Genomic DNA, 26,306 nt, shown 5'->3' on the forward strand with positions numbered 1-26,306 from the left:
TGATAAAAAATGTGGTCTTATCGCTAAGCAATCTCTTCCAGACTACCAGTAGAGAAAGTAACATTAAGATAAGAAAATAGTAGGTGGTGCACGTAATGAACATAAATATACATTTGTAACATAATTGCTTCATACGATTTTATTACAGCTATAAATAAAATAGACACATAATATCCTTAGGTCTGTTTTGATTTCCTCCAATCATGGCATGTATGACTTGATTCATCACAAGGTTATGTCATCATTGATGCAAGGCTCAATGATGTCACCACGATCGCAAATCATTCTGTCAAGTGTTAATCAACAAATGCATACGATAAGTGATCATCATTGGGAGTACATTGTCGGAATAATAACTAGTGATCATCCAGTGGTCGAGATTCGACCATAATTAATTTAACATTCAGTAAGAAACCTCAGTATAAAACTGCAGCATTTCGTGGAAGTTTTAAATATACTGCCATGAAATGCTGGAACAATTTACCACCCCCGATTCAAAATACTATTCAGTCAGTTTCGTCTTTTAAACATCATTTTAAAAAATATTTACTACAAATACAAAAATCTTAAACGTGGCAGATAAATGCAATAGTCATATATACATATATATTGAATGTATATGTTACTTGTATTATATTACACAATTAAGTCATTCAATCAACACTTTTACGAAATGTTATACTTATATATTTTTCTTCTATTTATCACACATACTTATAATTCATACATTTAACTCACTCTTCATTTTATACATCTACATTTATTTATTTAAATTCATCAAGAATTCTATTTCTTTTTTTCAAGTGGCTCCACTGAAAATCAGCGCTGTAGTGACACGTTGCGGCACCAGCTGAGTGGAGGCCGTTTCAGCTCATAGCAAAATATTAGTTTTTAAGTTTCCTATATTTTAATCTGTACTATAATGCTGAATAAATGTTTAATATAATTATTATTATTACACCACAGATAAGGTGATTGGTTATAGACAAATAATATTAAAGAAAAACAATATTTATCTATTCTCAATTTGACCACAGAGTATATATGTGTGTCAAATACATGGTATTGTGTAATGTTTTTTTTTATTGATTTAATGTATTTTTATGAATACTATTAAAATGTTTACCAATTTGCACTCGTTGTCTATATAAACTACAAGTGTGCCAGATCATACTACTGCGTCCGTGCAATTTTCTTAAAAAGGGGTACAAAGTTTTTGCTTTACGTATTAATATATTAACCTTAATTTAAAGCATTTTTTATTTATTTATTATTGTTGAATAGACATTTTATTCTACTTACCTGTCCTATAGTGCTTTAAAGGTATAAATTTATGAAATTAACAAATAAAAAAATTGAGTGTCTCTCTGTAATTTCAAATTAACAGGTTTCCTTTTTTTATACAACGATGATGGTAATCAAACATACGGCCCATTTGGTGGTAAATGGTTACCATAGCCTATGAACGCCTGAAACAGCAGGAGTATCACGTGCGAGTTGCACACCCTTAAGAAACCTTAATATTACCTTCTTGAAAACCCCCATGCTGTAGTCTCGTTTCATTAAATGCATACATAAAAAAAATGTTCTTTGTCTGTCTGTTCTTGTTAATCTCTGAAACGGTTGGCCCGATTTTAACGAGACTCCCACTCGTATATCGCTAATATAATAAGGCTACCATTAATTTTTTTAATTAAAAAAAAAAATAATTCCACATGAACAAAGTCGCGGATAAGTCAGCTAATAATAATAATAAAAAGTCATTCATAAAAAACGTCGATGATATTTGTGGAACTTTGAGTTTATGACTAACACAGACGGTTTATCTGTGGCTACTTTGAAAATTCTATTACTCAATCAATCAATCAATTGGATAAGATTGATAATGTATTAATGATTTTTGGCAATCTGAAGTAATTATGTCTAATAGTACGTCGATGACATCTCTATTTAGCGATAAAGCAGTTAGTATATGTCTTGCTCATATACTAACGTTTTGTTATTTTTCACAAAAAAATATGGTGTGGGCCACCCTTAACACTTAGGGGTATAAAAATAGATGATAACCTACTCTCAGACCTACCTACAAAAACATTAAAAATAAATTATCGTGTGAGCCACCCTTAACACTTAGGGGTATAAATATAAATAACCTACTACTTCTCAGACATACCTGGTGCACATATAAAATTTCATAAAAACCGGTTAAACAGTTTCGAAGACGTATGACAACTAACAGGCTCAAAAGTAAATTTTATATGTATATATATACTAGCTGTCCCGGCGAACATTGTTTTGCCATATAAATTAATATATGGCAAAAGAATGGTATAAAAAAATTGGGGTTGGTGACAGAAGGGTGAAGATTATCTGTATTTCTAATGCCACATTATAAAAAAATAAAAAAAATAGCTTAGGGGTATGAGAAATAGATAGTAGCCGATTCTCGGACTTACTGATATGTATATAAAATTTCATAAAAATCGGTCAAGTCGTTTCACAGGAGTATGGTAATTAGTAACTAACATTGTGACACGAGAATTTTATATATAAGTATTTTATTATTAATATTATAAATGCGAAAGTTTGTGAGTATATCTATGTAATTGTATCAGTTATCTAGTACCCATAAAACAAGCTTTAGCTAGCTTAACTTGGGACTACATGGCGCTGTGTGAATTGTCCTGAGATTATTATTATTATCAGTGAAAATTGTTGCAAAAATGGGCAAAATCATTAATATTTGAGGGCTTCTGTTGCGTGGGCTGCGCAAACCAAGTCGAGGGCACAGCTAGTTTTATATATAAGATAGGTATTATTTTTATGTGTATATAATAGTGAGGCCTCTTTCAAGTAGTTACAAGGTCAATATCTAAGCTTATCCTGCCGTCTTTGCAATTTCGACCGCGCGTTATCAGACGGTTCTTATCAGTTTATCGTCAGTTTAATGTTACAAAATCTGTCAAGAGTGTGTCGTATATTTATGTTTAATGTTTAATAATTATTTATGTTTAATCTATATTTAATTTATTTATAACAGGCTACTAGGCTCATATTATAAATATCTTATAGACTAACATACTGTTAGCTTCAATACATAAAGAACACTCAGTTGACTAATTTGTTACATCAAATTTAGAACCTTAAGTCACGTGATATTGTTTTTTTTATGGATGATAATGGAATGGTGCAGCCTGCGCTACCGGTTTACGCTGGCGGGACACCAGTGGAGGATGATAAGATGAGCATGAGGTTAGGTTATCATAATAAATTCGCTAGGAATTTATCGCAATGGTTTCTAAGTGGGACCGCATGGAGGTCGACCTAACATGGTATATTGCTAGCAATGGGGGTTAATAGTTCCCATTACCAACAATCCCCTTCCCCTCTACGTGATATTGGTAGCGTCATTATATGTCACCACCAATAGACATAAAGAGGAAGGGAACAAGGTGGGAACGGCTGACCTTCTTTCTGTTCGAGACAAACGAGGCGACCAGACGTGGAAAACAGCGACTCAAATTACGTGGAGTGTAATTTGAAAAAGGAATAAAAATCAAGTACTGCTGCGTCGACGTATCATTTCTGAAACTTCCCAAACATCATCATCATCATCATCATCTCAGCCCGGCAAATCTCAACTGCTGAACAAAGGCCTCCCCCAAATATTTCCACGATGATCGGTCCTGCGCTGCTCGCATCTAATGACTTCCAGCGATCCTGACCAATCGTTGGACCAGGTGGACCAACGATTGGTCAGAATCGCTGGAAGACCGGAAGATGCAAAAGCTTCCAACACTTGGTGGAAGCTTTTCCACGCTGCATCTTCCGGTCTGCGGTCGCCACTCGAGGACTTTACTGCCCTAACGGTCCCAAGCTTCCCAATACTACTAAGTAATATGTATATATATAGAAATTATCTCTATGGTCACGGCACTGATGACGGCAATCTGCCACGGTAGCGCCGATAGACCACCCCCTTCGGTCAGTAGTCCTCCTTCATGAAGGTGGGCAGCATGTTGGTGGGTACTCGGGCCACGAACGCCTTGAAACTCGCGTTATGACTCGACTCCAGCTGCGAATCCTCAATTGCAGGATACTCCTGGTCCATATGTAGTCGACAATGTTCTGCTCTTAATGTTATAAATGTCAAAGTTAAGCCGAGATGAATATCGAGCAAGTTTCAATAAATTAATAACCCTGGACAATTAATACAGCGCCATGTAGTCCCATGGTAAGCAGAGCTTGTGTTATGGCTACTAGACAACTAATATAACCACCAACAAAAAAAATCTATCTAGGTTTTTTTTGTAAATACATACATAACATACGAAACACCCAGACAGATACAAATAATCATGTTAATGTATACAAATGTTTGCAGCATGCGAGGAATCGAATCCGCGACCATCGGAAGTAAAGCGATGTGATCATGGCGATTGTAACACTGCCCATATATCGGGAATTCAATAAATCTTTATATAGTACTAGTGTCCCCAGTTTCCAACGCGTTAAATTTCAATAAAAAATATAGCATATGTATTATTCTGCTGCATAAGCTATATTACTGTAAAGTTTCATCAAAATCCGTTCAGTAGTTTTTGCGTGATAGGGCAACGAACATCCATACTTACAAACTTTCGCGAGGAAGGTTCATATGTAATACACGAGTGTTATAATATAGTATAAGTCGAGAAATAAAGATCTGTAGATATTATGTAATATTATGTTATCTGTGATTATTACGTTATCTGTGGTATTATATCCGTGCGAAGCCAGGGTGGGTCCCTAGTAATAAATAAAACGTGGTAAGAATTCGTGATTTTTGCTAATGTGTCTGTATGTCTGTTTGTTAGCCTTTTCATGATTATCGTTAGAAAAAAACATGAATTGGTGTTACGTGAGTTGCATGATAACGTGATGTTCTGATGCTGTCCATGTTTAAAACGAAGGTCACCATTTAAATTATTAGTTATACTTTAAATTCCAACTTTATAAAAAAATGTAATCTTAATAAAACTCGTGTTCTGTACTGATTCAGAGAATAAATTATAAACGTTTATTAGTGGAACGTGATATGCAATCATACAACACACTTATGTCACAGATTAATGTACAGTCACACCCTGTTATCATAGATATACTACTGCATTATCTGTTATGGAAAAGTTACGGCAAATATAGACCATGAGAAAAATCAAGAGGGAGTATGTGGAAATGGAAATAATCTTTATACAAACAAACTTAATTGAATAGTCACATTTTTTTATTCTACCACACATTCAAAATGCATCATCATCACTCATTACAAGAAGAACAACCAAGAAATTTACGTGTTGCTCTTTTATTGTTCTAAATATACACACATTAACAAGGATTAGGCATGCGACAACCAATACTGATCAAGAATTATAATAAAAGTTTAGGTGTAAAATTAAAATTGCAGTTAAAATTAAATTCGTAATTATCTTTTATGGAAAAGTTACGGCAAATATTGATTAAATAGTATTTTTTTAATTGGTAAATAGTCTGCCAGATTAGAACTTACATCCTTTTGGATATAATTAGGGTTATTAAAACACTAGGCCATGACTATCACGCAACACAAATTCATAATAAAATAATAAAAAAAATAACCATAAATAAATAAATACGTATACGTTTATTCAGACCCTGCATTTTTTTTATACCACGTAGGTGGCAAACAAGCATCCGGCCCATCTAATGGTAAACGGTTACCGTAGCCTATGGACGCCTGAAACACCAGGGGCCGCATGGCCGACCATTAAGGAATCTTAATACCTTTCTTGCAAAACCCCATGCTGTAGTCTCTCGAGAAATTGTTCACTATTTATCAAAAACACAACAATTTACTCATTAACATAATTATTTTGTGAGAAATAACAAATTGAAATTGTTCTAAATTTAAACTTCGTTCCATGTGGCCTGCGTGGATACCTAAGTCATACATATTTCAGTTAGCGACTGCTTGTTTTGTAAACTATGTTTTGGTTGAAGGTTGAGAGAAGGCAGTGAAGTTACAGGATAAGAGGCATCACAGGTGTCATTTTAAAACATGTTGTCCGGAGTACTATCCACGTACTCGTATATAGACGAGGAAGTACTTACGTCGTGTTCCCTCTTGACCATTCTCTTGCTCTAGGTTACTGAACAAAAGATCAAAGAACAAAAGGATTTAGATTAGGCGAGATTCCGGTAGCAGTACGAGATTTTTGACCTTTGTTACGAGGACATTTTCATACCCGTATTAGTTATACGTTATTTCGATAAAATGATGATGTTCAAGGTATTTTTGAATTTATTTATTAATTTCCATAGACAAGATATGTGCCTTCGTTTATTTATTATTTACAGTTCTGATTAAATTATGACCTAAATTCGGTTCTCTAACCTAGGACTGGTCAGCGAGATAAATTTAGGTAATATACGAGATTTTATCACATTGCTCTAAGGTTGTTAACCTTTATGCGATGCTTGACGGCTGGACGGGCTCCAACTTTTTTTTTACGTGGGGAACATCCCTTATGGAGATCGATCCACCTTAGGGATTGGATGAACGGATACTGTGAGACTCCTACTTACCAAAAACCCCACGGCGTTCCTCCTCGTCGCCATAGAGCCAGGGTCGCAGGAACGTATTTGTAATTGGCCCTCCTCAACGCGTGAGGAGAACTCTTACCTGTTCCCCCGCTTTCTCCCACGCACGCGACGCATCGGAATACGGGATACGGCTCTCCCCCATCTCGGCTCCTGTTGTGTGGCGGCAGACTTGAACCCCTGAGACTGCCGGCCATACAAAACCGCGCCCGCTCCGCACATGTTTCTACATGAGGTAGAGTCACAACTGAAGCGGGCCATCAATGCCACGCTTAACGACCGGGACGGGCCTCACCTGGGCCCATTGTCCCAGCATGGGCCGCCCCTACCGTCGTACTATTAGCCACTATGAAATAGAAATAAAAATATCTTTATTCAAATAAACTCAATACAAGCAGTTTTGAATATTCGTATTTTTGTTCTATCACCCATACGGAATGCAGATTCAACAAGAAGAATTAGCAAGAAACTTGTGTGTTGTTTTTTTACTGTGTGTTTGTAATGATAAATCAAAGGCATTATTACTATAAGCTCGGAGCGCACCAGAACCAAACATTGCTCAGCCACAGTTCCCTGCGCATGTACTCACGGCGATGGGGGACCTAACAATGCTGAAATATATTAGGAGGTTCTGACGAGGCTACGAGACCCGAAAGTTGTCAACCCTATTGTAATTTTACCTACCGAATATTCTATGCTTCTATTTGTACCTAATGCACTATTATGTTACGTGATCAAGAACGAGGTCATATTTTTTATCATATGACATAGTTTTTACTGATATCTAACAATTTAGTCAAATGTTATTTCCACGTTGGGACAAAACATATTACGATCATTTTCATATACCGCTCACAGAGCAATTAACACTACGTTTCATAAGAGTTAGCATCGACCTTATAAAACTAAAATTGAATCTATATAACAACGTATATGGAAAGGGGAGGAGAAACAGTTACCATGTTATGTTGACCTCCAAGCGGTTCCTGGTCAATTTGCCACGATGGGCTATCTGATCCTACTGACTTGACATACTCATACTCATCTTATAATCCTTCACTGGTGCCCCGCCAGCGTAGACCGTCAGCGCAGTGCACCATTCCATTATCATCAATTAAAATAAAAGGCATGACATCTTTGTCCTCTGGAATGTCAGCGGATGAGTGGTATCAAGAGCATCAATAATAATAATACTTTGTCTCAAATAAAAACTAATACAATTGCTGCTTATATATTAATAAAATTTAAAAGTAGTGAACGAGATAAAACGGTCAATAACCCAGAGGGGGCAGTGAGTCTATCCTCTCTGCTATTCTGTTATAACCTTTATTAGTAAAAATTATTACAATAAGAGATCGCATGATAACGCGATATTCATGGATATAGGGGACGCTTCCCACTTACCATTAGATAGGTTATATATATCATAATTTTTCTAAATATTATTAAGGGAAGTTTTCGCTTCCGAAATCATTTTTTGATATCGGTTATGTAATTATTCATAAATATTCCGAACAGTTGAAACAAAAATAGACTCCAATTAAAGTGTTAGAAGATCTTATAGCTGCAACCTTGACGGACAGACAGACAGATTATGGAGTGGCTAAAAATACCCACTTCAATATGTTTCTGGTTTCGTCCCGATGAAATCATTTGCTACAATTGGCAGATTTGTCTAACAAAGAAGCAACAGATTTCAAATTAGTTTAATTTTTAACCGGCCGTCACAAGGAATAATCTTTCAAAGCAATAGCAATACTCTTGTGTTCATTATTACTTTAAAAAAAAATTGTTTTTTACACAATTGATACCATTTCTTAAATACATGAATAATCTAGAATTACATAAATAAACAAAATCTTGTCCCAAACTTAAACTTACTAATTACTATTAATATAACTACTATTAACTACTATTAAACTAAAGTACTATTTTACTAAAGAAAAAATAAACTTTTAATTGGCGTACTGAAAATATTCACAAAATTAATCATTACACCAATTTAATGGACAATCTTCTTCGTTTTCCGTATCCGATATTTTGATCCATTAGTGAAAACTTCATCCTAACTGTATTTTCATATTAGACTTTATCCCACGCACAACCATCTTGAGGAAGATACGATATTGAAACCCTCAAGAAAAGAGCTTATTCCTTCTTAAAATGCCGACAACGTACTTGCAATTCCCTTGGTGTTACTGGTACCCATGGGCGGCGGTAATCACTTACCATCAGGTGAGCCGCAAGCTCGATTGTTCTCTATACTATAAAAAAAAAACAAGTAAATAAACAGTTTCGTATTGTCTTTATTAATTTATTGTTTTTACTTAATGTAGAGATAAAGATTAAGTATCTCGGTTTCTCTGAAGTCATTGGCCTGACCCTTCGCCCTGTCTTAAGATAATTATCAATTACTGTGATAAATAAATAATAATCGGCCATAAGGCCATACCTATATTGGTCATTAATGTTTATTTTATCACATAGTTCTGTGTCTAATATTATCAGTTCATAGTTCATGTAAGTAGTATTCAATTATGGTCGTAACTAAGTCGTGAAGGTGTAGTGTTATATATACAATTGTCTCGTAGTGGACAGAAAGAATTGTTGTTGGCTTTAACAATAATTCTTCTGTGACACTGTTACTATACTCCTCCGAAACGGTTTGACCAATTTTTATGAATTTTTTATATGCATATGTGCGTATGAGAAGCGACTGCTATCTATTTTTCATACCCCTAAGTGATAAGGGTTGTCCACGTTCTCCATACACGTTGTATATGTCCCGAGCGATATCAGCTGCTTTTTGATCGCGATGATAAGCGAAGAAAAGCATGTGTCGAAAATGCAGATTTTTGCCTACTGGATAGTTCATTTCGGAGACATAAAAGCAATGAAAAAATATATTATCCAAAAAAACTAAAAACACAGGTTTATAGAGTAAAAAGTTCTGTATCAAAAGAATATATACACTCTATAAAAATTTCTACAAATCGTTGTAAATACAAGGAATAAATAAAACCGAACTAACTTATGTTAATAGATAGAGTCATTCAAGAGGAAGGTTTATATATATAATACATGTACACCCGGGCGAAGCCGGAGCGAGTAGCTAGTATAGCAAAATAATAGAATAGAATTTTATATTCGTCTTTCTATTATTATCTTTTATTCTACTTCTCTTCTTGTAATTTAATTACTAAAGAGAAGGCCTCGCTACACTCTTGAATCTTGTTTTGTGTATATATTTTTGTCGGTTTGTTCTAGTAAACAATCATTAGAAACATACATATTTGCTTAAACGTGTTATTACAAAGAATATTCATAATTATGACATCAATAGTAGCCAGTAACCATACATATGTATATGTACTACTAACATACACTTACGTGAATGAGAAACTATTAATTGTTTTGTATAAAACAATTAACAATAATTAATTTAATTTTCTTTTAAACGTAAAGTACGGGATTATTATCTGAATTTATAACTTTTTCTCTTCTCTAAGTTCTCTTTTTTTCCATTTAACTCTCTTTAATTCTGTTACTGTCAGACTATTTGGTATATATTAAAAGTTTATTGTATATATATATATGTATATATTATTGTATCTCTTAGGTATATATTTTTTTGTTCTGTTTATATTTTGTTGCATTTTGTTTAAGTTTATTATATTTGCACCGCCAACAATTATTCTCTGCCCTACCTATGGTTGCCTGGTAGAAAATAGTTAAGTCCGCCAAATGTATTGTACCTTACTATACTTTGTATTGTGTGCATTGAAGTTAAATAAATAAATAAAACAATACAAAATTTGTATGGGGAAACAATATTAATTATACATTCTTACTTAATACGTTGTGGAAAAAAGATCATACATATTTTGTCGGCCTCGGTGGTTTACCGGTTTAACACACCGCTTTATTTCCCATGGTCGCGTAATCGATTTCTCGAACGGTGTTAAAATTTGTATTCATGAGTAAGATTGTTTGTATGGAACCCGGGAATATTTTATGTATATATAAAAAAAAACTTGGAATTTATATCAGTTGTCTAGTACTCATAACACAAGCTCTGCTTGCTGTGGGACAAGATGGCGCTGTGTTAATTGTCCAGGGTTATTTATTTTATGATATTTTGTAAATCAACCCCTTATAGTCAGGAAGAGGGACCAATAAATTGTGATGAAAACTGCGTTCAATGCTAATCACAGTTAGTATCTATATAAAAATAATATGCTAAAATTATGAGTTACTGTAAGATCCAATTGCAAATCACACACAATGACCATTTTAGCTCGCTTTGTTCTCATTTTATGGGCACATCACGCCGTTACAACCTTAATAACAGACCTTAAAACGGTTACTTTAGTTCAGCATATATTTGCATGCATATTACATATTACGCACCGTGTTAAGGCCCTCACACATTAAACGGATGTTATAAACAGCCCTGAAATCAGTTGTTTTCTAGAACGATGCAAATATATTTCTCCGCAACTTCGTCTGCTTCACACTTACTGACATGTATCATTATATTTCGCACAATTTACATAGTATGTTTTTATATTATAGCCTATATGTTATTCTGATGTATAAGCTATATTACTATAAAATTTCATCAAAATCCGTTCAGTAGTTTTTGCGTGAAAGAGTAACAAACAGAGTAACCATTTATGCATCCAACTCAATAAAGTTTATAATATTAGTAAGATATGTTTGTTGTTAATTCATGGTATTTATTTCTACTTACTCATAATTAGCATTTTGTTAATTTTATTTTAAATCTTATGTTACTAAATGTTGAGTTTCTATTTAGTTGAATAAGTTCTAGTACATTTCATTTCATAATAGAACGCCGTCAGCACGATCCGTCCGACGGAACCTTGTAGTGTGTGAGTGCCTTTATTTGCTATTACGTTACAGAGTATAACCAATGACCCTGACATTTGCAATGCAAACTTGACTGTTCATAGACTCACGGCAATGACTCTATTGAGCACAGTTTTTTGTTATGTTCTGGAATGTTGGAGAATAGAACTGGCCGTATCCCGCGACATTCCTTGCGTCTAATTGCTAAATGAGTGTATTGAGCACAAGTTTTTGTAATATTCTGGAATGTTGGAGAATAGAACTGGCCGTATCCCGCGACATTCCTTGCGTCTAATTGCTAAATGAGTGTACTGAGCACAGGTTTTTGTAATATTCTGGAATGTTGGAGAATAGAACTGGCCGTATCCCGCGACATTCCTTGCGTCTAATTGCTAAATGAGTGTACTGAGCACAGTTTTTTGCTATCAAAATCGGTGAAGTATTTTTTTAGTATACTGTTTTATATATCGCCTACATACTTTAGTCATCAGGAAGCTTTGTAACCTGTGTTTCATTTGAAAGGTTGAGATAAGGTACTGAAATTACAGGATAAGAGATATGTGTTGTGGTTGTGTGTATTTGTCGGTTCTTTTTATATGTTTTACATTATTATGTAAAAAATCAAAGACTATTGACTGTTGACCTGTAAGAGTATTTTTCAATCGTTTTATAATTATTTTTAAATATTTATTTATAAAAAAAAATTTAACATTATATTTGTCGCGTGATAATGTGATTATGTATAAGGTGGGTTGTTATCTTGATTGATATACCAATTTTAGAAAGTAAATATTATATTAAAAAAGGAGTACACAAAATTTAATTTTCCATATTGTAATACTAGCTATGTCCGCGGTTTCATCCGCATGAAATTTATAGGCTATATGTTACTCTGATGTATAAACTACATTACTGTAAAGTTTCATCAAAATCCGTTCAGTAGTTTTTGCGTGAAAGAGTAACAAACATCTATCCGTACTCATAAACTTTCGAGTTTAGAATATGAATAATATTAGTGTAGATAGAAAATGTTAATGTGGTTTACAGTTAGTTGCTTATATAAATAACGTGTATAATATAAACAAAACGGGTTTCTATATACATATAACCCGCTGACCCGACATACATCTAGTCTTAGTGAATACGCGAACTGTCCAACGAGCGAAGTTATTGAATTAATACTAACTATTATAAACATATTATTTAATAATGCCCTTTATTCTGAAATTTATAAATATTTTACCTAAAGTATACAAATTGTTTTTATTTAATTTCTATAATATGTCTCTCTTTTCTGTGTGCCTTTTGACATAGGCCTCCTCCAGCGACTTCCATTGATTTATATCCTGTGCAACTCTTCTCCATTTTGTGCCCACAACTTCAACTCATCTTCCCAATTCATCATTTGCTTTCTCCTCTTTCTCTTTCCGTCTCTAGGATACCACTCTGTTATTTTTTTTACTCCATTTTTCCCATGTATAACGCATCATGTGGCCAGTCCATCGCCACTTCTGCTGGTCTATTTTTGACAATAAGTGTGTTAATTTCGTTCTCAACCTAAGATCACTTTTCCTTACCATAGCCCTTTGGCAGGTAATTTTGCTCTATGAACTTTGGTCAAGGCCCAAGTTTCGCAGCCATAAGTTAGGTATGGGAGTATGCAGGTATTGAAAGATATTATTAACTATTACCAATATTGACTAAATTAATTTAAAAATATATTTCACTCTGTTTTTTTCGAAACTCTGACTCAAAATAATTTATTCACATAAGACCTTTTGGTCTCTAGTGGACATCATATTCTTTATCACTAGAGACCGGATTTTTTTTGCATATTCGCATATGCATTTGCATATTTATGCCATTCTCAGAGGTAATAGTATATTTTACTCAAGATCTAGTTATGATGCATATTATCGGTACATTTACAATATTTTTCACTCACTTGCGTTCCGAAATGCGATTAAATTTAATATAATAACAGTCACAAAATATAAGGGCCATTGAGTAATAATTGTGACTTTACTGCATTTCGGAATGCAGTCAGTAGCCGCGTGCGTGATTTTTTTTGACAGTTACGACAATAAAATGAAAGAGACAGACCTATTACGCATATAAAGTGTTTTAGTTAGTTTGAATAGCTGACAGGGCGATGGCCCACACGATGGAATGGTAATTGTCGTCTATATACATGAACAGCACCACTGATATCACGTTATCACGTTATCATGATACCCTTAAAATAAAGTTAGTATTTGTAGTATTAGTTATATTATATTTTTTTAGTTAGTTTCTATTTGGTATATGTTTTATATGCTGACCCGGGATTGTAAATATGTATATTTTATGAAAACTTCATCCTTATTGCTCCAGCTATTTCGACCTGAAATTTACTCTATGTAAAGATAATGGAAATATTTTAGATTATATATAGTATATATATTATATATATATACATATATAATTATAAATCTGAAGAGTTTGTTTGTTTGAACACGCTAATCTCAGGAACTACTGGTTCGAAGTGAAAAATTATTTCTGTGTTGGATAGTTCATTTATCGAGGAAGGCTTTAAGCTATATAGCAATACGCTACGACCAATAGAAGCATCAGTGAGAAATGTTGCAAACACGGGAAAAATTATTCATATTTGAGGGCTTCCGTTGCGTGCGCACTGCGTAAACGGTTTAAGTTACCCAAAAAATATATATGAAGTGTTTTTGATAACCACGCGAACAAAGTCGCTGTCATAGCTAGTATGTATAACGGTAAATTGGCCGCAATTATATTTTTTATGATTTTCCAAATCCACTATATTTTTATGACAAGATGCTTGTAACAATGCCAAAATATCAGTTCATAAAAATATAAATTTATTATTATTATAAACGCGAAAGTTTATGAGTATGGATGGATGTTTGTTTTTCTTTCTCATACATCAGAATAACACATAGGCTACAAATTTCATGCGAGTGAAACAGCGGGCACAGCTTGTCATAACATTACATAGTATCGTAAACAACTTTTCAAACAATGATTTCATCATATCATTCAAGTCACAGTTTTTTAGTAATTTCCAATGGCAGTCTGGTGACGGCCCACACGATGGAATGGCAATTGTCGTCTATCGTTACATAGTATAAAACAAAGTCGCTGTCGCTGTCTGCCCGTTCCTATCTATGCTTAAATCGTTAAAACTACGCAACGGATTTTGAAGCAATTTTTGTAATCGATAGAGTGATTCAAGAGGAAGGTTTTATGTGTAATACACGTACACCCAGGCGAATTGTAGTTTACCTCGAACATCACAAACTTTTCAAACAATGAATGCAGTATTTCATTCCTTCCCAGTTTTTTAGTTAGCATGAATAGCTGACAAGGCGATGGCCCACACGATGGAATGGTAATTGTCGTTTATATACATGAACAGCACCACTGATATCACGTTATCACGTTATCATGATACCCTTAAAATAAAGTCAGTATTTATAGTATTAGTTATACTCGTAAGACCTTGACAGCGTGACACAGAGGAAATCATCAAATCATCTGTTTGAATCATTGATGATTTATCAATCGTAGTAATAAAGCCCTCGGTGGTCTAGTGCGTTAGTACAGTGTCTTACACATGATGGTCGCGGGTTCGATTCCTAGGGTCTTATTTGAGGTATTCAGTGCATACTAACTGGGCCACATTTCAGGTTTCGCTTAGAAAATGTGGGGGTTTTGTACGACCCAGATTAGAAGCTAAGTGCGGAGAATAGAGTCCATTTTACATTAAATTATATGTCGAGGTAAGTCGCTACACTGATGGTGTACCTCTCAGTTCAGCCCATAATACAGAGCCCACGATAGGGACGTAGGATATTAGAAAATGTATATGTATCGATGTACGATAAATATAGAATAACAAACATCGATGTCAGAAAACACCGATGATCACCTTGGCCTATTTGTTTTTTTTAACATAATCGCGTTATTCGTCAGTCAATATCTAAACTTACTTCTAAATCACGCAGTCATAATAATAATCTCAGGATAATTCACTCAGCGCCATCTAGTCCTAAGTTAAGCTAGATAAAGCTTATGTTATGGGTACTAGATAACTGATACAAATACATAGATATATTGTTTTTCGTAAATAAACACATATTATACATAGAAAACACCCAGACCGATACAAACAATCATACTCATAAATACAAATATTTGTGCTGTGCGAGGAATCGAACCAGCGACCATCGAAAGTAAGGCAGTGTCCTAAACCGCAGAACCACCGAGGTCGTTAAATGATTTGATCAATGATTTGGCGCCATTTCATGTTCTTTTTATTTTTTTTAGGTTATCGAGTCCTATCTGATTATTTTTAGGTCTAATTGTCGGTTCTTGTTATTTATGCCAATGTTATCGAATACTTAACTATAATACATCGATGTTATTCGATATTATCAATCGATCGATATTTTTAAGCCGTGAGAACAAAAAAATATTTCCCAACGAACCGCGAACGTTCGAGTCATCAATTTGTTAATTCAATATTTATTCACTTAGCAATAAAAATACACCAATAAATTTCAATTAAAATAAATATATTTGTTATCACATAGTGTCTAATTAGAATTGAAATTCATTAACAACGATTGTCATACCACTTTGCCTCGTTAAATATTATGTCATACCATGATTTCATGTTGTATTTTATATATCTAGTCTTACTTATATACAACAGGTTATTTTATAGTTGTAACATGAGAGACTGGCGGAATACGAAACCAGTTTAATACACTAGTCCTTTTAATAAAAATATTTAGCTACTAATATATATACTTACAGAATATTCTTTATCAGCAACTGGTAATAAAAATTTCTAATAATACACAGTTGTACCAGTACAAAAAAAATGAACTAGACGCCTGTGTCAGTCACTATTCGCGCGGTCTGAGCTCACTTTATCATTTGATCCTTAGCGTTCCAATATTATCGTTCATTCACGGGAAAACTCTATATAGCAACGGACTTGTGTACGACACGAATTTATGTTTATTTGTCATGCGTTCGCAACTGATATTTCTCGCGTGTGTAGCGTTAGTCTACGGCAGAGACGGTCCATGTAGTGAATCGAGGACTAGAGCAATACTAAAACGATCAACCTACGACTTCTCAGTGAAATTATTAGATAGAGTCTCTCAAGAAACTGATGCACATTTCGTTTATTCGCCGCTGTCGACATGGATACAACTTGCCTCTCTAGCGGAAGGAGCTAAGGAGGATACTCTAAACGAAATATGGAATGTAACCAGACACCATAATAGATACTGCTTGAAAAAGAATTGGAAGAGAATCATAAATGAAATGGACGATGATTTAAAAACGGTGTACAAAAGAAAAAGTGTGTTGGTCATTGACAAATTGTTGAATGTGAAAAGGTCGTTTATAAGAAATGTACAGAGGTTGAATAGTTTTAAAGTGTTATTGTATAATTTTAACAATAAACAACGCGCTGCGGACAAAGTGAACGATTATATTGAGAAGGCTACAGATGGTGTGATCACGGATATTTTGTATCCAGACGACTTTAGAGCTACGGTTGCTTTACTGGCGGGTGGTGTATATTTTAAGAACGCTTGGAAAATGTCATTTAACCCCGTGTACACATATCCAAAACCCTTCTACTCAATATACGGCAATGCTACAGTAAACATGATGAAACAAATCGGATACTTCAATATAACGAATATACCTATAATACATACAAAAGTATTGGAAATTCCCTGTGAAAAGGACAGAATATCAATGTTAGTTTTCCTACCAGAGTCCCCTTATGCAATGGATTTGTTTTACTCCTTGCACAAGATTCAATTGATAACTGTGTATAAATTGTTCCAAAGAAACGGACCTAAATTAGTTAATGTTCAATTACCAAGGTTTAATATGACCACTGATATTGATAGTTTACCGGAATTGATCCATGACATGGGTGCTAAGAAACTATTTCAGCCGTATAGAGCTGAGTTCAAAGGTATTAGTGATTATCGTGTTTATGCATCTCTGATAACCCAGATAGCTAATATAGAAGTGTCCGAGTACGGTGTGAAAGCTGAGGTTGCGCTTGAGAACATGGTTTCTGATAATAATCCTGTAGATTTCATTGTCAATAAACCTTTCGCGTTTATGCTTGTAGATAAAGTAAATGATCTGATATTATTCGCTGGTGCGTATTCAAAGCCGTCACTGTTTTAGTCAATGAAACTCTTATTTATTTCTTTAGAACTATATTTAAAAATATCGTTATGTATTAGGTAACATTATGTCTAATATCACAATAACAGTGGCATAAGTTTAATTGAAAAATGATTATATTATGATACCATGATATTAATTAATAATAAGTCAATAATTAATAGAAATTATAACTTTAATTATATAAGAAAAGTGTATACAGATGTATTCAAATTTTGTATTTTATTTGTAATTATTTAATTATAGTAATAGAACATATAAAATTATATATGTCAGCAATAATATACAAATACTTTTTCTTTATTATTGTTAAATTAATAATAAGCTTAATTTACTATTCACAAGGAACCTTACAATAAACGTTCAAGTTGTTCCTTGTGAGAGTCTGGACTCTGAACTACGTCTAAACCTGTAATACAAATCACCAGGCTCTCTCTGAGGATTCCAGTATTATATTATACGTCTTTTAAAATATATATTTTGTGGAGGTAAAGTTATAAAAATTATAGTTTGAAGTATGGAATATATATGTATAACTCTAATTAAATGTTGGTGACTTTTATGTTACAAATTTTATATTCTATTTAACGTAATAATATAATCTGTATAATTTTAATTATACATTTTATACATAATATACAATATATAATTAAAATTATACAACAAAACTATACTGTGGTCTAATTATTTATTTTTAACTATTTCGCACATTGTTGTTACCGTTCGAAGAATTTAATTACTGTTTTTGAACACACGCATTGTTAAAACGTGATAAGTTTATCCTGGTTTCCTTTTGAGGATACCGGGAAAAACCGACATTTTAGGCAGTGAAATGAAATGATAAATGGCATCATCATAGTCGTCTGGAATGTTCTCTTACGGATGTCACGCAAGATAAGGTTGTACATCGTACATTGTATATAGAAAACGAAATCTGTTGTGTTGTACATGTATATAGAAAACTTACCATCATGTTGTTAGTTCGTTTACCATTCCAATTGCTTTAAACAATAGTTTCATTTTGAATTTTTTTACTCTTCGGCTTTGAATTTAAACAGAATTTTGCTTGCATTGCTGACTTTCTAGAATTATATCAGATTATCTCACCGTTGCTAAGAACTCCTTCATTTCAGAGATTAGCCGGAACAAACAAACAAAAAGTGTAAAAAATGTTATTTTGTTATAGGTCTGTACCGTATTCATATTCATATGCACGTAGAAAAAACCATTACTTCAATATTACAAACAGACACTCCAATTTTACTTATGTGTTTAGATGTAACTAGTAGACCCGGCCACGCGTTGCTGTGGCTAAGGTACTTGAATAAAAAATTGCGATTGTAAATTGAGATGTAAGCTCTTTCAAGTTGAATGAAATTGCACACAATGTGTAAATCAAATTTGCAATCGGTTCAGTAGTTTAGGAGTCCATTGCGAATAAACGACGTGACACGTAATTTTTATATATATATAACTAGCTGTACCCGCGACCTCGTCCGCATGGAATTTTATTTTATTTTTCTAAAATAAAAGTAGCCTAAGTTACTCCTTATTACATCAGCTATCTGCCAATAAAAGTCCCGTCAAAATCGGTCCAGCCATTTCAGAGATTAGCTGGAACAAACAGACAGACAGAGAAAAATTGTAAAAAATGTTATTTTGGGTGTATGAACCGTATTTATATGTAGTAAAAACGGTTATTTCAATATTACAAATAGACACTTTATTTATATGTATGGATGTATAGATAATTATAATTTGCATACCTCCTGAATATGAGGCGAAGATTTGTACCTAACACTGTATGTATGTGTATGTTCAAGTAAATAAATTATGTATGTATCTATATTTTTTTACCAAGTAAATACAATTAATAAATTAATTATTAATTAATACAATAATAATAATACAATTAATTTTTGAGAAAGTGCCCTACCGTTACAAATAGTTAAATTCACTAACATATCTCTAAGTCAACCTTCAAACTAAATTAAGCGGATGAATTAAGGGTTACTCACACATTACGTCATACTTTAAAATAGATAGATAAGAAATTTTATACGTATCATATAATAATAATATCTATAAACAATTCACACAACGTCATCTAGTCAGAAACTAAGCAGACCTTGTGTTAACTATACCAGAATGTGTTAGATATACTTAGATATTTTTTTTTGTAAATACATCTTATCGTCATCATTACATAGTATAAAACAAAGTCGCTGTCGCTGTCTGTCCGTCCATATGTATGCTTAAATCTTTAAAACTACGCAACGGATTTTGAAGCGGTTTTTTAGTAGATAGAGTGATTCAAGAGGTAGATTTATATATATAATACATGTACTAGTTATTAATATTATAAACGCGAAAGTTTGTTAGTATGGATGGATGTTTGTTACTCTTTCGCGCAAAAACTACTGAACGGATTTTGATGAAACTTTACAGGAACATAGCTTATGCATCAGAATAACATATAGGCTATATTTTTTATTGAAATTTAATGCAACCGCGGGCATAGTATATATAGAAAACACCCAGATAAGTACAAACAATCATACTCATGAATACAATTTGTACCGTGCGAATCGAATTCACGACCATCGAAAGCAAATCGAGGTGTTAACCCGCTAGACCACCGAGGCCGTGTTTCAATCATTTTACCAGCAGCTTCCATTCCCCCAATCTTATTAAAATAATATACATGTTGTTAAAATTGTAACATTTTAGAAGGTTACATTTAACAATGTACAATATACATTAAAACATAAACAAGTTACATATGCGCATATCAAAGACGTCAATCAGATTGTTATGACTGAAATTGTCAGTATTAATGTACCATAAAGTCAGTCAATTGAAGCGATTCTAGACCAAAATGGTCTGCTTTAATGGGTTGGGCAATTGTGCGCAACCAGCCATGGGAGACGACTGATTCAGTTGTGCTGTTCAGTATAACGATATTCAAATTCCCAAATACAGATAATATTCAGTGGATAATAATAATAATAATTTTAAATTATACCATAATGTAACCAGTTTTGGCGCAAAAAGTACGCAAATATGTGAATAATAATATTCAGAAAGAAATTTTGATTCAAGTTGACGGAAAGAGACGAAAGAATAAAAAACAGGGTCGAAAAACGCCTTTTTTTTTAAATAACTCGATAACGGTGAGACATATGATAAAATGTTTTAAATAAAAGTTGTACAGAAAAAAATTCTGCACAAAACAGGTTCTCTTAATTTTTTCAATATCTGCAGTTGTTTAGCCGCAAAAATTAAAAAACTAATTAACTAAAACTAACAGCTTTTCATTCCACAATCAATGTGCCTAATATTTATGTTCCTAATATGATTAGAGGAATCTTTAAATATTCCACGATGAATGAATTCTTGATAACAATTCACAAGATCAATTTCGAATTATTTCAATGTTGGCTGCAGGAACACAGCGTTCAAGCTCAAAATTCTGTTTGAGAGCCGAACAATTTTTTTACAGACTACTCTAATGCTGTTGGTCGCAATGGCCTTTACGCCTTCACCGGACGATAGAGGACGAGGAGTGCTATCTGCACTTCAAACCGAGAAGGACTTATGGGACAGCTGAAGGCCAGCTCCTGCCTAACGGATACGACTTTAGTCTGAGGGCACTGCTAATGATTCGAACCTTGGCACAGGGCATCGAATGTTCGATCCCCGTTTGAATTGAACGGGGGATCGATCGAAGGGTGGAGTCGGGCAGTCAATATATATATTTCAATAAAGCTTGAATGTTTTTAATGCAATTCCAAAGTCGTGAGTGATCATGCTTTTAATGTGTATGTGTCTACACTTGTAATATTTCTGCCGACACTTGAGACCCTTCCATTAGTTTACGTCTCCACTAACATAGATTTAAGTTAAGTGTAAAATCAGTCTACGACCCGGCTCCGCGTCGACTGTACGCGTTATTAATAAACCATGTAGCACACTACCAATAAACTTAATAATGTTTAATAAATAGTGCAATCATTTTACTGGTATACTCACTACCTACATACTACAATAAATAATAAATAATGCAGCGCCACCTCATCACAACATATATAACGCTACAGTGATGAGGATACCGCCGCGCTACAAATGCTTTGACATGCCTTATTTCAGACTAAAACAAAACAAGGCAAGTTTATAAGGCAAGTTGCTTGATGGCTGAAATATGTGAGACTAAATTACACCAACTCTGAAGACTTTCTATAGTCCATCTCTAGTTCTATATATATGTATATACATATATATAGAACTAGAGATGGACTATGTAATGATATATATCATTACATAGTATAAAACAAAGTCGCTGTCGATGTCTGTTCCTATGTATGCTTAAATCTGTCAAATTACGCAACGGATTTTGAAGCGATTTTTTTTAATGGATAGTGTGATTCAAGAGGAAGGTTTATATATATAATATATGTACACTCGTGCGAAGCCGGGGTGGGTAGCTAGTATATATCATTACATAGTATAAAACAAAGCCGCTGTCTGTACCTATATATGCTTAAATCTTTCAAACTACGCAACGGATTTTGATGGGTTTTTTTTAATAGTGATTGATTCAAGAGGAAGGTTTATATGTACACCCGTGCGAAGCCGGGGCGAGTAGATAGTATATATGTATGAGTCAAAATCAGAGAGGTGAGCATCATGCGTCTGAAAAAGTTTTTCCTAATGAAATAACATAATATTACAAATACATTTCTTTTAAAACAAAGGTTTTGTGCATAGTTAAACGGCATATAACATATTTATTTTCTGTAATGTATATTTATGTAATTTTAAACAATAAACAGGTAATAGTCATTTTGGGAATGCGTCTTTGTATCATGTTTCAGAGTTCAGACAAGTCAAAAATGTTTACGACTTAAAATCATTGTATTTTAATATTAGTTTATAAAATTATCTATTTAAAAATATTTGTATACATTACTTTAATACCAGTTTGTTTTTTTAATGTTTTGGCTATATAATTATATATATATTAATAGTGCGTCCGACTGGACTAGTAGTACTATGTATATATATATACTAGCTGTCCCGGTAAACGTTGTTTTGCCTTAAAATAAAAATAAAAATTAGGGGTGGACTACCCCTAACATTTTGGGGGATGAAAAATAGATGTTGGCCGATTCTCAGGCCTACTCAATACGCTCACAAAATTTCATGAGAATCGGTCAAGCCGTTTCGGAGGAGTATGGGAACGAAAACTGTGACACGAGAATAAGATATATTATATATACTACCTACCCACCCCAGCCTCGCACGGCTGTACATGTATTATATATATATAATTATACCTTCCTCTAGAATCACTCTATCTATTAAAAAAAACCGCTTCAAAATCCGTTGCGTAGTTTTAAAGATTTAAGCATTCATAGGGACGGACAGACAGCGACAGCGACTTTGTTTTATACTATGTAATGATATAACAGAGCCATCAAACGTATACCAATATATGCGTTCAACGGCTCTGGACTGTTCGACTATCAGTCAAACACGTGTTCAAACAAATTCTGAACATTTAACCATTTTATTACTTCTATTCAATATAATGCGATAATACAAGATTGTGATATGACAAATGTATAGGAATTTTGATAACATATATACTAATATTATTAATTCGAGGTGTGTATGTACGTTTGTCACGTATTTATCACTAAACACGTTTTTATTCATTAAATTTTATGTGAAGATAGATTGCATCAGGACGGATATAGGTTATAAGTATTTAATATTACAAATGCAGACTGTGTCGCGGGAATAAGCTAGTTTTATATGACGAGTGCGACGGCTAATATTTCAATAACAGCTACTCAAATATAATGTAAAATATTTGTTTTGTTTGTAACACATTATTGCACAGTAAATACATTTAAATTAACTAAAGATGCCAAAACTAGATTATGACTGGAACGAAGACGGTCATCAGTTCGTAACTGGAATCTTTTCTGCAGGTACAAGGGCAACTGGAGTTGTAAAGGATCTGGTATAAAAGAGTAAGCAAATGGATGTTACGACGGTCACGAATAGGAAGCCAATTAAGGTGCTTAAGATAGATAAAGACATAATCAAACTTACGTAAACCGAAGTTGAATCTTATGCTTACGCTCCAGTTTATCAAGTAGCTCTACTGAAAGATCTAGGGAGGCACTGTCGGCATAGTCCAGCAACGGAAGAAGGAGAGAGTAAGCTAGCAGAAATTTTGTACGCAAAGGCAGAATAAACTGAAGGCGTCTAAGCGAGTGGAGTGAAAAAAAGTCTACGACTTATTTCACCAATGTGAGGGTACCCCTCCGATCGATACCCCGTCCAAATCAAATGGGGATCAAAATTACAAAGGCCTGAACCGAGATTCAAATCCCTAGCAGAGCCCTTAGACTAAAGTCGTATCCGTCAGGCAGGAGTTGGCCTTCAGCCGCTCCATAAGTCCTTCGGATGGGAATGAAAACTGTGACACGAGAATTTTATATATAAGATATAAGATAATAATATTAATAACAGAAAATATTATTTAATTATGAAATTAGATTTAATTTAATTTCTTAATCCTCGTCGCAAACAGATAGGTGTAATAACTTTTGTTTTTTGTTTGTATCTATCTGTAACTCCTAAACTAATAGACCCATTATGAAACTTCTTTTTTTGTTCTAAAGCAAACGCGAAATAAATGATTCTTAGCAATTTATTAGTCTTTTTTTATTAGGGGGTTAATTTTACAATGTTTATTTTACCTTAATACTAGAAAATATCACTTATCTCTTTCTCTCCAGGTGAGCTGCATAAGTACCTATCACAGAGTACCTTACTTTACTAGATAAACTATGTTTAATCTTACCACAGATAACATAATATTACATAATCTTATTAATATTATAAATGCTGAAGTTTTGACTGTGGGTGGATGGATGGATGTTTCACGAAAAAACTACTAAATGGGTTTTAATTAAACTTTACAGTAATATAGGTTATAATATCAGAATAATTCAAATTCAAATTCAAAAATCACTAATTCATGTAGGACATTTTAGCCGCTTATGAACGTAAAATTTTTTATATTCTAATTTAATTTTTTTCCCCACCATCAGATGGGCCGTATGCTTGATTCGTAGTATATAAAAAAGCTATAACATAAAAAGACATGTTTATTTTTTCTTTTATACATTTTTAATGTTTTACGATTATTAATATATAATTTTACTTTTTATTATTTATATACTTTTTCTCTTGATATTATTATTTTTATTTTAATTGTATAATATCTGATTTATTAAGTTAATGTTTACGTATTTTTTAATTGTAATTATGCGTGTCCGTACTGAGGGCCCAACTGAAAATCAGCGCTGGAAACTGTTTCCAGCATTATGCTGAGTTGTGGTCCACATTGACTCCGTTTTTTAATGTGTAAATTATTCTTGTATCTCTTATGTTATTACTGTAAAAACGAGTTAATAAAATTCTATTCTATTCTACATGTATGTATGTAAATTGGGTAAAATATTTGTTATTTTGTATATTGAGTAATAGGTTTTAATAAAACTTAACAATTAATATAAGTTTATACATAAAAATAATACAGGTAAATGTAACAGTTATATAAATTATACCTTTATAAGTTTTTTTATATAATAATTATACCCTGTTTTATAGAAAACTAGCTGTGTCTGCGGTTTCACTCGCATGAAATTTATAGCCTATGTGTTATTCTGATGTATAAGCTATATTGATGTATAATTTCAATAAATTCCGATTATTAGTTTTTGCGTGAAAGAGTGACAAACATCCATCCATACATACAAATTTCGGCGTTTATAATATTAATAAGATTAATATATCATTGAAATGCAAATATCAATATGAGTATAGGCACAGCGATCACGCAGAACAAGTATACGGAGGTCCTGGGTTCACATTCGGAGATGATGACGAATTGTTCATTCCATAACGAATCATTGTTACTCAGAGGCACTTCTAACACCACCTGAAATGAAATGACAAATCTATATTTGACGGCCCCGGTGGTGTAGCGGTTTAAGACACTGCTTTATTTCCGATGATCGCAGGTTCGATTCGCACGGTATAAATATTTGTATTTATGTGTATGATACAAATACATAGATGATTATTTAAAAATTTTAAGATTTTTTTAGGCACTAAAAATACATGTGATGTAGGGATGGGAGAGGGTTATCCTAAACGTTACTACGTCTACCAAGGGACAGGGGGTGTTAAAAATGCTAATAAAAGATCACGTGATTAATGGGGTAATAAAACGTAACCCTTGACGTAATAAAATTTTAACATAGGTTTAAAACTAACGTAAAACTTACTTTTTGACTTGAAAATATATCCAACGATAGGTCACATCTTTCTGTACTGTTCTTGCATTCCCTCAATGCGGTTCTTGCGACGTCATACTTTGTTTTTTGGAGGTCAAATTTGGCTCTGATGAAGTTGGTCTGCACCTCGTTTTCTGAGTTGAAAACAAAGAAATAATATCCATTTGTTGGGACCCTAGAATAGAATAAATAATCAAA

General features: G+C 33.4%; 2 protein-coding genes across 2 annotated transcripts in view; one reads left to right on the forward strand and one right to left on the reverse strand.

The window, feature by feature from the left end:
- The first annotated feature begins 16,407 nt into the window (after positions 1 to 16,407).
- Positions 16,408 to 18,538, forward strand: LOC131854177 (serine protease inhibitor 77Ba-like). The gene has a single exon (XM_059205307.1). The coding sequence runs from the start codon at positions 16,540 to 16,542 to the stop codon at positions 17,728 to 17,730; it is 1,191 nt and encodes a 396-aa protein (XP_059061290.1). The 5' UTR covers positions 16,408 to 16,539; the 3' UTR covers positions 17,731 to 18,538.
- A 7,022-nt stretch (positions 18,539 to 25,560) lies between these two features.
- LOC131854181 (uncharacterized) overlaps positions 25,561 to 26,306 on the reverse strand; it is a 32,243-nt gene continuing 31,497 nt past the window's right edge. Inside the window, exons 14-15 of the mRNA XM_059205310.1 lie at positions 26,100 to 26,283; positions 25,561 to 25,750 (exon numbers count right to left, since the gene is read on the reverse strand). Coding sequence (XP_059061293.1) covers positions 25,604 to 25,750; positions 26,100 to 26,283 — 331 coding nt within the window. The 3' untranslated portion in view covers positions 25,561 to 25,603. The remainder of the gene's footprint in view (positions 25,751 to 26,099; positions 26,284 to 26,306) is intronic.

This window comes from Achroia grisella, unplaced genomic scaffold (genome assembly GCF_030625045.1).
Source record: "Achroia grisella isolate CSIRO2021 unplaced genomic scaffold, CSIRO_AGI_Agris_v1 utg971, whole genome shotgun sequence".
NCBI classification, from domain to species: Eukaryota; Metazoa; Arthropoda; class Insecta; order Lepidoptera; family Pyralidae; genus Achroia; species Achroia grisella.